The sequence below is a fragment of the Emydura macquarii genome, unplaced genomic scaffold, assembly GCF_026122565.2.
Source record: "Emydura macquarii macquarii isolate MOO-44397 ecotype Brisbane River unplaced genomic scaffold, CSIRO-AGI_Emac_v2 contig_3343, whole genome shotgun sequence".
Lineage (NCBI taxonomy): Eukaryota > Metazoa > Chordata > Testudines > Chelidae > Emydura > Emydura macquarii.
Genome location: NW_027133480.1, coordinates 3127564 through 3139804, shown reverse-complemented (window position 1 = coordinate 3139804; position 12241 = coordinate 3127564). Strand labels below are relative to the sequence as shown.

Sequence of the window (12241 nt, the reverse complement as noted above, 5' to 3'; positions counted from 1 at the left end):
CTAGCACTTTTATTACCTTCCTTGGTTTAATTGACGGGAAAATCAAGGCACAGACAAGTAAAGTGATTTGCTGAACATCATATGGTTCTTGACATATGGATTCTATGAATCTTCAGCCAGGGATACAACTCAAGACTCCTGATTCCAAGTTCTGGTTTCTAACCACTAGCTATGTTGCCTTTTTTAAAAAGATGCCATGTGGGAATTAAAATAAAGTTTAACTTCCTGACTAATCTCAGAGTAAAATACAAAATATAGTTACAATGGGGAAAAAATACACCTGAAATTCTTGTCTTGGGTTTATTTATTATACAAACACAAACCTCAATAAGGGGATTAGTCAATCAGTTGCAGTTGTCAAAATGAAGATTAAAATGAACTATTAAAACTATTGTCCTGGGAACAGTTTGAAAAAGCTCATTATTGAGCCACCAGGTAATTCATTATTTTTTGGACTACTCTACATCATGAGCCAAATAAATAATTTCAATCTTAAAATCAACATAGCATAAAGTTTAATATGAAGGCCCCAGTAAGTAGGAGTACAAATTCTGGTGAATTATCATCATTCCTAAATTGTTTTTGGAATAGTATGGTATTTCTGCATTTTTCATTTGAAACATCAAATGCATTCTGTTAAAAAAACAACTTAATCCTTTTAATGTGTTCCTTTTAACATCATGTTGCTATTACTGTTGATCAAAACAACTGTACAGAATTTGCTACAGTGACTACTCCAGGATTCCCTCCCTCCCCCTCCGCCTGTTAGTGCCTGCAAATGAAAATTGCCATAGTGCCATATGTCAAGGGGCAGCCCCTGATCCTGCCTACAGTGCAGTAACACACTTGGTCAGGCTGCAGACTGCCTCCCACCCTCATTGCACCTTCCGGCCATCACTTTTCCCATGAAGTTGCCTTACTCAGGGATCAGTTAATCCAAGCGTGGGCTCTCTCCCACTTAGTGATCAGAGACTAGCAAAAACCATCCCTAAACTCCTTTGGTCTTTAAGGATGTCAATAACTATCATAAAAGGAAAGGAATAATGTTGGGTCATCTTCAAGCCAGCCAAGGTCAGAAGTACTATGGCTTTGTCTACTTTACAGTTTGTATCAAAGGTACTGAACTAGAATTATTAGCTTAATGCAAACTAAAGAGAGTCATGGCATCTACACATAGACCTCACAAATGTGCTCATTGAATTTGCTGTTATACTCAATATCTACAATAGCTCTACACTTGAATTATGTTGGTCGAAATTATTTCTGGGCATGCATTACATTGCACAGATGTTGATATTAATTGTGACAGCCAAATTTGTGAAATGTTGATGCATCAGCCCAAAGTTCTGATGGTGGCCTCTGGCCAGATGGAAACCATCTGTGATGTGTTCTTAGCAGCGATTATAGATCTAGGTTCATCAAATACTTCATGAATCAGTATGATGAAGATGTTAGTTACCATGGAAGCACCCCACCACTAGAAGCCAAGTGACTGTGCCTGGCAACATATATTGGGAGGGAGCTACTAGTTGGATTGACCCATTGACACTAGCTAAATAAGGCTATTCTGGGGTCTCTGCCTGGCATTGTGGGACAATATTAAAGGATTAGCTTCCATTGATTGTTGTAATACATCCACGTTGACATGAACACAGCAGAACTCAACACCCTTTAGCCTCACTTGGAGTCAACCCTAGGCTGATTGGTCCAAATTCTACCTTGACCTACATATGATAGAAAGAGTATTGTGTTTGAACACAGGTATTTAAGAGTCATGCTCGAGGTTAACCACCAATCTTGACCATGAACCAAAACTTTAATCTACACAAGAATGCACCTTTCCTCAGGGCACACTTAAGAGTCACATGATCAGATGGACCTAGCACATACTGCAGACTAATCATCTACAAACATTTTATCCAGAGGGGAAAAAAAATTAACATTGTAAAGCAGGAAAACAATTTCAAATTTATAGCCAGGTGAACACCTTGAACACCAAAGTCTCAAGGGAATTTTTAGAATGAAATGTAGAACATGACAAAATGGTTAACAATATGTTCTCAGTTATCACTGTACTACCAAAGCAATGCACATTAGTGCTTGGGAATGAAAACCCTGTGCTTGTACTTATGCATATAATGGAAGCATGGCACCATTAAGGCTATGACTTCACAAGACTCATTTGTCAGTATAATATTATTAGTTAGGGTATGATTTTTGATATTTTTATACCAGCAAAAAGCCGTAGCACAGACGCAGTTATTCCAGCTAAAAAAAAAAAAAAAAAAAAAAAAAAAAAAAGTGCTTTGTAGGAACTGGTATAAACGACACCACCAAAAGCAAATTTTTGTCAGTAGCAGCTGTGTCTAAACTAGAGGGATTTGCCAGTATCGCTATACTAGTAATCTGACAAATTTACATATTTAATTTTCCTCCAGCAGGGAGAGTGGAGCAAGTAACTTAAATCATATGCTGAGCTAAAATACAGTGTTAGCTGCTTAATGCTTTTCCAGTAGCAAGAAAATGCATGAACTTGGTAAGTTACTAGCAGGATTTCCATTTTAAGACCCCGAGCCTATAAAGACTTATTCATGTGCTTAGCTTAACTATATGCATTGTGTGTAGTCCGCTATGAGTGGAACAAGCCACAGTGTGGAAATGCAAGCACGTATTTAAGCCTTTGCAGGATCAGAGCCTAAATTCTTACTATGTATTTGTACAGTAAGTCGAAGCTCTACAAACGTCAATATTGAGGAGCAGCCAAAATTATCATTAAAAAAAGATTTGAAAGTCCCATTATCTTCCTCATAATCAAATTTAACTAGTTTTTGTTCTTAAATTTTTACATTTTAACTTTTAGAAAAATAATTCTCTATTTATCCTCCTCCAGGCGGTTATGTTTAGTTCATCACTCGATGTATTACATCAATACTGCCTAAAGAGAACAATCACTGCACTAATGTGATGTATCTTTGCAGCATAGTCCCACCTATGAAAATCATGCCACCAAGTAAGGATCAATATGGAGGATTCCCTATTTCGTAATCTCTTCACATAAAAAAAAAAAAAAGATATAAAAAATAGGAAGGCTATTTGAACTTTAACAGATTTTTACATGTACACAAGGATGCACAGAACAGGACTCCTCCACATACCATCCAAACAGCTTCTGAAGATATTAGAGCAGTGGTTCTTAACCTTTCCAAACTACTGTACCCCTGAAGCCTGAGTCCCACCCCCACGGGGCTGAGGCATGTAACTTAGTTTCATGGCGCCCCTGTGGCTCCAGGCAATTGCCTTTCTTGCCACCCCTAATACCAGCTCTGCACTTGCGACCCCTCTAAAACCCCAGGTTAAGAAACACTGTATTAGAGAGAGAATCTGGATTTCAGTTTCTTCGCTCCATGATCTCCCAGTCAAATTAATCTAGCAAATGACAACTCAAATGCAAGAAAGATTCTGTTACACATTATGGCTAAGCTTTTCAAAGAAGCCTAAAGCAGTTGGGTGCTCAGCTTCAAATGAATTTCAGTGGGATTTGGAGCTTAACTTCCTCAGGTTCCTTTAAAAAAAAAAAAAAAAAAAAAAAAAAAATCACAGCCTGTTATTTGTCACTACCCTACAAGTCACAAAGATGTCTGTCCATGTCAACCCATATATTATTATTAATATTAGTGTTTATTATTTGTATCATATTAGTGCCTAGATGCTGTAGTTAAGATCAAGGCTCCATTGTGCTAGGTGCTGTACAAATATTTTGACACAGTTGCTGCCCACAAGAAACATACAGATTAGACAAAAGATGGGAGCAGAAACAGACAGAGAGGCCAAGTGACTTGCCCAAAGCCAAAGAGGAAGTCAGACAGAGCTGGGAACAGAACCCATTTCTCAACTCCCAGTCCAAGTCACCATCTACTTGATCATGCTACATACGAGTCTGACCAACCCCCAAAACACCGTCCACATCTGTGAGAACAGTAAAATAATATAAATACTAGGAATATACAGCTCTTAATCTATTAACTCTTCATGGCAAGAACTGTGCATTCCTTTATAAGAGTACCATCCTTACCACATTTGGGCTGCTGCTGTAATATCAAACAAATTATATACACACAATGGTCTCCTAGAACTGTGGTTCTCAATCAGGTGTACACATACCCTGAGGGTAAGCAGATGTCTTCCAGGGGGTACATCAACTCATCTAAATATTTGCCTAGTTTAAAAATAGGCTACATAAAAAGCACTAGCGAAGTCAGTAAAAACCAAAATTTCATACAATGACTAGTTTATACTGTTCTACATATTATACACTGAAATGTAAGTACAATATTTATATTCCAATTGATTTATTTTATATGGTAAAATGAGAAAGTAAGCAATTTTTCAGTAATAGTGTCTTGTGACACTTGTATTTTTATGTCTGATTTTTTGTAAGCAAGTAGTTTTTAAGTGAGGTGAAACTTGGGGTACGAAAGACAAATCAAACTCCTGAAAGGGGTACAGCAGTCTGGAAAGGTTAAGAACCACTATCCTAGAATAGATGCTGATAAGCACATCCATTGTAGAACATGTCTGAGTCAGTACTGTATGCTTTCATATTTACCTCACTACTGTTTATATATATCATTTACTAAAACTCAAATAATTACTTTGCTGATGGCTTGTTAAGGAAAACCGTCAAGTAGCAGAGATCGTCCAATTATCCAGAAGATAATTTAAACACATTCATCTTCCCTTCAGCGTACACATGGCAAACAATTTTTATTTCCAGCATTGTCAATCAAATTTTGGGTTGTTTAAATGCTTAGACTCATTTTAGCATTAGACTACATTTTCCCACTGTAGTACATTACCCCGGCTCTAATAATTATTGAAGAATGGATATTACTAGGTTTATAACCTGGACTCTTGTGGGTTTGGGCCTTGGTATCTCAAGCCGCATTCTCCCCCCCCCCCCCCCCCCCATCATTAAAATAATAATAAAAAAGAAGCTGAATTTAACATTTTCCCCCTCACACTGAAAGTACAGTCATTTATATTCTTGCCCAGTGCACCTAAAACATGTTCATAAGCTTCTATTTCCATGTATGTTTGGGTAGGAAGAAAAGGTCATCTTTTAACAGCTCTATTTCTTAACAGGTTTGTATTTTAGAAGGACCTCACTGCATATGATTTTACAAGGAAATTGTCAGTTAAGCACAACATCATCTTTACTGGCCTGAAGGAGAATATCAACGAGATGAATTCCATGCAATTTTCTATTAAGTAGATGATTATATGGAAATGAGAAAGTGTGATCTCAGTGCCTCAAGGTGAACAAGATAGATATCCTTGACAGACGGAGTTTAACTTAGAAGAATAATTGAACTTACATTGTATCAGCCATTCCAGAATACTGTTTTAGCCACAGAGCTAACCAACTACCTCAGAAATACCTCGGTCACTCCAATTTAAGAAAAAGCATGTGAATTTTAGCATCATGCTGTAGTTATGGATCAAATGGCACTTGCATCCTAAGTCTGTGTTTATTTTTCATAGTTTACTGAAAATAAACTATTTTTAATTTAACAGTTCGAACTTGTCACATGGTCCTCATTAAAGAACATTGCTTTGCTAAGTCGGGGGGTAAAACTGGCTGTTAAATAAAGTTAGTTACAAAGAAAATCGACTGTGCATGTACCCTTTTCCTTTTACATTTGAGTGCACAGAGTGTAATTACATTCATAGATTCCAAGGCCAGAACAGACCAGTGATTATCTAGGCTGACCTCCGGTATAACACAAGCCATAGAACTTCTCCTAAAATTATTCCTAGAGCATCTTTTAGAAAAGCATCCAATCTTGATTTAAAAAATAGTCCATGATGGAGAATCCACCACAACCTTGGGAAGTTGTTCCAATGGTTTAATTACTCTCATTGTTATAAATGTACACCTTATATCCCATCTGACTTTGTCTAGATTCAGCTTCCAGCTATTGGATCATGTTATACCTCTCTCTGTGTGACTGAAGAGCCCAATATTAAATGTGTTCCCCATGTAAGCACTTAAAGGATACATCTAAAAAGCAAAGAAAAACCCGCAGTTGGCCCATACCAGCCGACTCAGGCTCAAAGGGCTTGGGCTGCAGGGCTGTTTCACTGCAGTATAGACTTCCGGGCTCAGGGTCTTGGAGCCCAGACTCTCGGATCCTGAGGGGTGGGAGGGTCCCCAGAGCTTGGGTTCCAGCCTGAGCCCAGAAGTCTATACAGCAATGAAACAGCCCAGGCCCTGTAAGCCCAAGTCGACTGGTACGGGCCAACCACAGGTTTTTCTTTGCTATGTAGACATACCCATAGACTGTAATCAAGTCACCCCTTAACTTTCTCTTTGTTAAACTAAATAGAATAAGCTCCCTGAGTCTGTCATTATAAGGCACGTTTTCCAATACTTTAATCATTCTCTTGGCTCTTCTCTGAACCATCTTTAAATTATCAACTTCTTTCTTGAATTGCGGACTCCAGAATGGACACCATATTCCAGCAGCAGTGGCACCAGCATCAAATACAGGGGTAACATAACCTCTCTACTCCTACTTGATAGTCCTGTCTACACATCCGAGGATCATATTACCCCTTTTGGTCACAGTGTCACACTGGAAATTCATGTTCAGCTGATTATCCACCACAACCCCCAAATCTTTTTCAGAGTCACTGCTTCCCAGGATAGAGTCCCTCATCTTGTAAGTACCATCTTTGTTCCTAGATGTATACATGTACATTTAACCATATACAAATGCATGTTGTTTGCTTGAGCCCAGTTTACCAAGCAATCCAGATTACTCTGTATCAGCTCCCTGTCTTCACTATTTACTGATTCCCCAATTTTTATGTCATCTGCAAATTTAATCAGTGATTATTATGTTTTTCTTACCAGATCATTAATAAAAATATTAAATTGCGTAGGGCCAAGAATCTATTCCTGTAAGACCCCACTAGACACACACACTCAATGATTCCCGGTCTACAGTTAGATTTTGAGACCTTGGCCAGAATTTAATCCTGACTACCTCTTGGGGACAGACTGGCTGAAGATCAGTCCCCTTTCTACTGAGGGTGGGGATGGGGGGAGACTATCTTGATCACTTTAATGAGTAGATATTCAAATACTAAAAATGTATTTGGATGTTTAATCCCATATGACTTCTCCTTGAAGTGCTTCAAAGTTTTATTCCAAAAAATTTCTTTGAATGTGTTATTAGAATTCACATTAATATTGCATACTTGTCCTTCGGGTTCTAAACTAAAGGGCAGAAACTACATTTATACTGCTCCATTACTTTCCTTCAACACAAGCACCAACCCTCTACATGATCCTTTTCCTTCTCCCCCAAACAAAACCCTCCTGCCTTCCCATGGTCCCTGCTGAGTGCTGAAAACCACTGTTTCCTGTCCTCCTCCTCTCAGCCAGCAGACCCCCTCTTCCATGTTTCTAGTAAGGTGGTGTAACGCCATCACCATCACCACCCTAGAGTTGATTAGAAAAGTTAAACCAAAACAAAATTCATGAAAAATGGAATGGAATGAATCTCTTGGGCATTTTTGTTTGTGTAGCCAGGGTTAGGGGCAGTTAGAAAATGGTTTAACAACAGTCTGTATCAATTCCTTGTATGTGGCTGCCAGCCTCAGAAACAGGTCAGAAACCAAGAGCAGGGGAAAGTGGAGCATCTCAGGAGAGCGGAGGCAAAAAAGAAAAGGGAGACCAGTCCAGATGCACTGTAGGCAGGTGACCTCATCCCCGCTGCTTTTATAGTAGTACATAGAAACCTTTCCTCCTTCTGCTTTAAGGAACCCTTTAAGGAAGAGGCCAGTCCCTAAACCAATCTCTGGAAATTAGCTAGTGCCCTAAGGAATTCTACAATTAAATAAACATAAATGAGCCTTTTACCAGAAAACCCAGGAAATTAAATGCAAAGCTATACAAAAATAAGAGTGAGATTTTAATTGCTCAAGTGTGCCGATTAATTCAAAGTTATATTTGCCACAGTAACTAAGTCACCACCATTGTGCATATGTACTGAGTATGGAGTTAGCTTTATTTTCTCAACATTGTAGCATGTGCAGTTTCTTAAGATCGCAGAAGCATGGAGAAAATGCTCATGAGATTTTAACCTGGATCTGTAGTGACACTACCTATAGTTTGCTGTGGGGGTTGAGAGTCTTGAATATGGGCTAGAGACAGAGAGAGAATATTGTCTGCCAAATATGGTATTGGAAACAGCTGAATTTTGGAAAGCAAATAATCTAAATATATAGCAGTTCATTAAGGGCTCTCCCCTGTAGAAATACTGTAGAGCATAAAAAGCCACAGAACTGATCTAATTGTCCTTCAGCCGTAGTAAGTAAAAATGCATCCAAAACATGGAACTAATTTTTGGCCAGGTATTTGGCAGCTTGGAGCAGATTTCTATCACAGATTACTCTCCCCCATCTTCCCTGCCTTTTTTCCTGTAGCAAATTCTTAATCACTAGGCCAGAAACAATGCATGCTGTCTCTATGAACATTATTCTTTGATTTTTGCTGTTAATCCATAATCCAACACTAAGTGCAAATAGCTGAAGTTTAAGATAGACAGATGCTTTGGTTGTCCCGGTTTTGAATTATGTTCTCAAGTTGCACACAGATGAGAGCACTTATTCTTTAGGTAATATATTACAGTGGTAGTTTGTGTATTCAGAATGTGGAATAACCATCAAATTAGTGAGCATGTCCAACCAAAATCTGTTCAAATATTAGCTTTTTATTGTAAATGATCAATCTTCCGTTTAAATCCATATACAGACAACAATGCCACATGCCTTCTGAACTAGATAACAACAGCTGGCACTTATATGCTGTAGTCTTTATGCCCTTTATTGATTCATCAGTACCTATTTTTAAATGTCACAGAGAGGAGAGAGCTAATGTCCATTTTGAGACTATATACTGAATGTCTCTTGTGTAGGGCCATGAATTCTTCAAGGGTCATTAAGAGTTGTGAATTCCTTAAGTAACATTTATTCTTCATATCAGAATTAGGTCTTTAGAGTAGCTTGAGTGATATAACTACAGGTGAGTATTTAATAATCTATGGATTTGCTCTTTATTAAAGCTCTAATTTAAGAAAACCAAAAGTTATTTCTATAGTTATGGGGAGGTTTGGGGTTTTTTTGGGGGGGAGGGGTGTTTTTATATTGTCTGTCAGGGAAGTAGAGGGAAGGAGGTGTCTATCCACAATGGGTGCAATTAGAACACTGGAGGGTGCAGAGAGGTTATACAAGAGCAAAGCTTGACACTAAAATAATTTAATACATGGAGGGCACAAGTCTAACTGCAGACCTTGAAATGACAGCATTCTTTTAAATTCTAAGTGTTTCAGATGATTACCTACAAGAAATAAACTCTTCAATTCACTGACTAAATATTTTTCCATTTAATGTAACCAGATAGAAATTTTGCAGGTAAACAGCCTGTGTATTACATTGTGATTTTCTCAAGTTAGGTTTACTGCATCAGTAATTAATGGTTTCTTTTTGTAAAAGTTTTATAGTATGAATTCCATATCAACTAATATTTTATCATTCCTAATACTACTGGGTAAAGGGCACAAAGTAGATTATTCCGGTGATAGAAAACTAAGATAAAGAAGATTTGAAAAGCAACCACAAATCAACTGGCAGTTTGACCTATCAAACAAAATATTTTTTAATATTTTATTTCACTTTCTATATATAAACATATGTAGAATCTTTCCCAAATTTTTTATGTAGCACAATATACACAAATAGGCACTGAATAAAAACTTTCCCCCCATTTTAAAATCCATTATGTACATAAGAAATTTCCCATAAAGCAGAAGGCAATTATAATACACAAACAAAAACTAACACTCACACAGATATTCTACTTTTTCCATAAATTTGACAGATCCTCCCCTAATATGCTTGCCTTCTGGCACTAAAGGACATTCAGAGATGTCTCCCATGCATTTCACAACATTATGAGATGGAAGGTAGACAGTACAAGGGAGTAAGGGAAGTATTATGAAAGCTACTTCTTGCTGGTTTTTAAGATCATCACTGTAACAAACTTTCAGTAACCTTATCCCCTTTCAGGCAAAATTTCCAAAGAAAATGCTACCATCAAAAGAGTACAAATTGATATTTTACACAATTAGTATGAGATTATACATGCAATGCTTGCTAATAAAACCTCTGTGGTTTACTGAAATTTCTAAGGCGGCTGTACAGGAAAGTAGTAAAACCACCATTGCTATGTCTTGTAAGGAGGCATTTTGACTTCGCATTTTGGTGCACAAAAAAGTAATCTAAAACTGGCATTTACATAAATTGGTTTGCTCAGAGTTTTCTATAGAAATGTTCACAGAAGATTAGCTGAACTGAATCCTTACATTTCCTCCCTTAATAATTAAATAAAGTTTCTTCATAATTTCCAAACTTCCCGTATCTTCATGTTGCAAACTTCAAAAGTTGAAGAACACTAATTTTGGACAGTGTATTTCCTATGGACAGTTAGATTTTATAATCAACATTAAAATGGAAAACAACAGAACTTTTGGTTTAAGGAACAGCAATGATAGAGGACAAAAAAGGATAAAACAACCACTTGTAATGATGTCATGTTCTTATCTTTGTAGGCTTTCATATCGGACTGGTCAAGACACAGCTAATTGTGACACATGCAGGAACAGTGCATGTATTATCTATAGGTAGGTTAAAAATTCTAATATTCCCACTTTTTATTGAGTGAAAGTAATGATTTTATCCACCAATGCAAGATCAAATGTTCGTCAATATTATAAATTGGTATTTCAACAAGAAAAAAGGAAAAATAAAAGACCACAAAATTAATCTTCATTTGCTATAAAATTCAATGAATAAAGTATTTTTAATATTAAAACTAAAATACAGGACATGAATATAGTCCATGAACTAAGCAGGTTCTTTTCACCTCTGCTTTGCAAGTTTAGCTGGCTGTTTTAAGGAACACGCTATGACCTGGAGGGTTTTAGCATAATCTTGCAGCTTTCATCATCAAAGCACTACTCTTGTTCAGGAAAAATACCCAAAAGTCCTAGAGAAGACCCTGAATGTAGTGGAACAGGTACAATTCCACTGCACCTGAGGAGAAAGCAGGAGGGGTTACTGGCACCTGTGTGCCACACAGCTAATCTTCATTGGAGGCTTCTCTGGAGCTGGGATAGAAGGAGTTGTGGCAGCAGAGAGAATGGGGATCTGGCCATTGGATATGCACATACCTACATTAGTGACCATTACCCCTCTGGAGTAGGAAGAGGAACCTAGAGCAGTGGCTGTGGAGCAGCTCTGCATACCTAACCCACACCTCCCACCTCATTTAGACAGGCTGTAGACTGCTGTGCAGCTATATCCTACCTACAAAATACTTCAGATCTTAAAATCAAACCAGTACAAAAAGAGAGAGGAGTTCCACTACTCTCAAATCTCAGCCTAAGCATCACCCAAATTAAAAAAACAAACAAAAACTTTACCTAGTAGCAATCACTTGAAATCACTGCATAAAATCCATTAAATCCACATTGCAATGCATGTTTTATGTAAAGTTTTTCAGAAAAAAAACTTCATTTCTAGTGGTTGCCACTTCAAATTGACTTCTAAGATGAATAATTCTACATTTAATGCATCATTTATGAACCCTTTATGTAAGTGTTAAGATCATTCTTAACCATCATAAGATTCATCATTTATTTCTCAGGTTTATGATTTACAAGTAAAACTGCATTAATAATGGGTCCCTCTGATGTCAAACTGTATCAGATATTAATATTGGTGGGTTTCATTTTAATATTGCTGAGGATATATAGCATTTTTTGTACTCTGTGATGCAGCAAAATATTTCAGACTAGCTTTTCATAGCAATCATGCATTAGGATCGGGGAAGTAGTATTGGACAGACCATATAGCACAGATCATAATCAGATAGACATGAACAACAAAGAGTGTTTAAGTGGAAAAATGACACTTCTTCACCAAGCCTTCTGTACTATAGATCAAATACACAGAAATCCAGACTAAAGCCTATGGGACAAATCTTGCTTGCCTAACTTGAATAGCACCACTAACTTCAAGAGGATGAACCACTGCCTTCTGCATACACATGTGCATGGATAACAATAGTACTGCTCACATTCTTCAAGTTAAGCATTGGGTTGTTTTCAAGATC

At 37.4% G+C, this 12241-nt stretch overlaps 2 protein-coding genes across 5 annotated transcripts in view; one reads left to right on the top strand and one right to left on the bottom strand.

The window, feature by feature from the left end:
- Positions 1-12241, bottom strand: part of DOCK1 (dedicator of cytokinesis 1) — a 525973-nt gene that overhangs the window by 317593 nt on the left and 196139 nt on the right. The window lies entirely within an intron of this gene.
- INSYN2A (inhibitory synaptic factor 2A) overlaps positions 1-12241 on the top strand; it is a 44028-nt gene that overhangs the window by 13812 nt on the left and 17975 nt on the right. The window contains exon 2 of the mRNA XM_067533439.1: positions 10677-10748. Coding sequence (XP_067389540.1) covers positions 10677-10748 — 72 coding nt within the window. The remainder of the gene's footprint in view (positions 1-10676; positions 10749-12241) is intronic.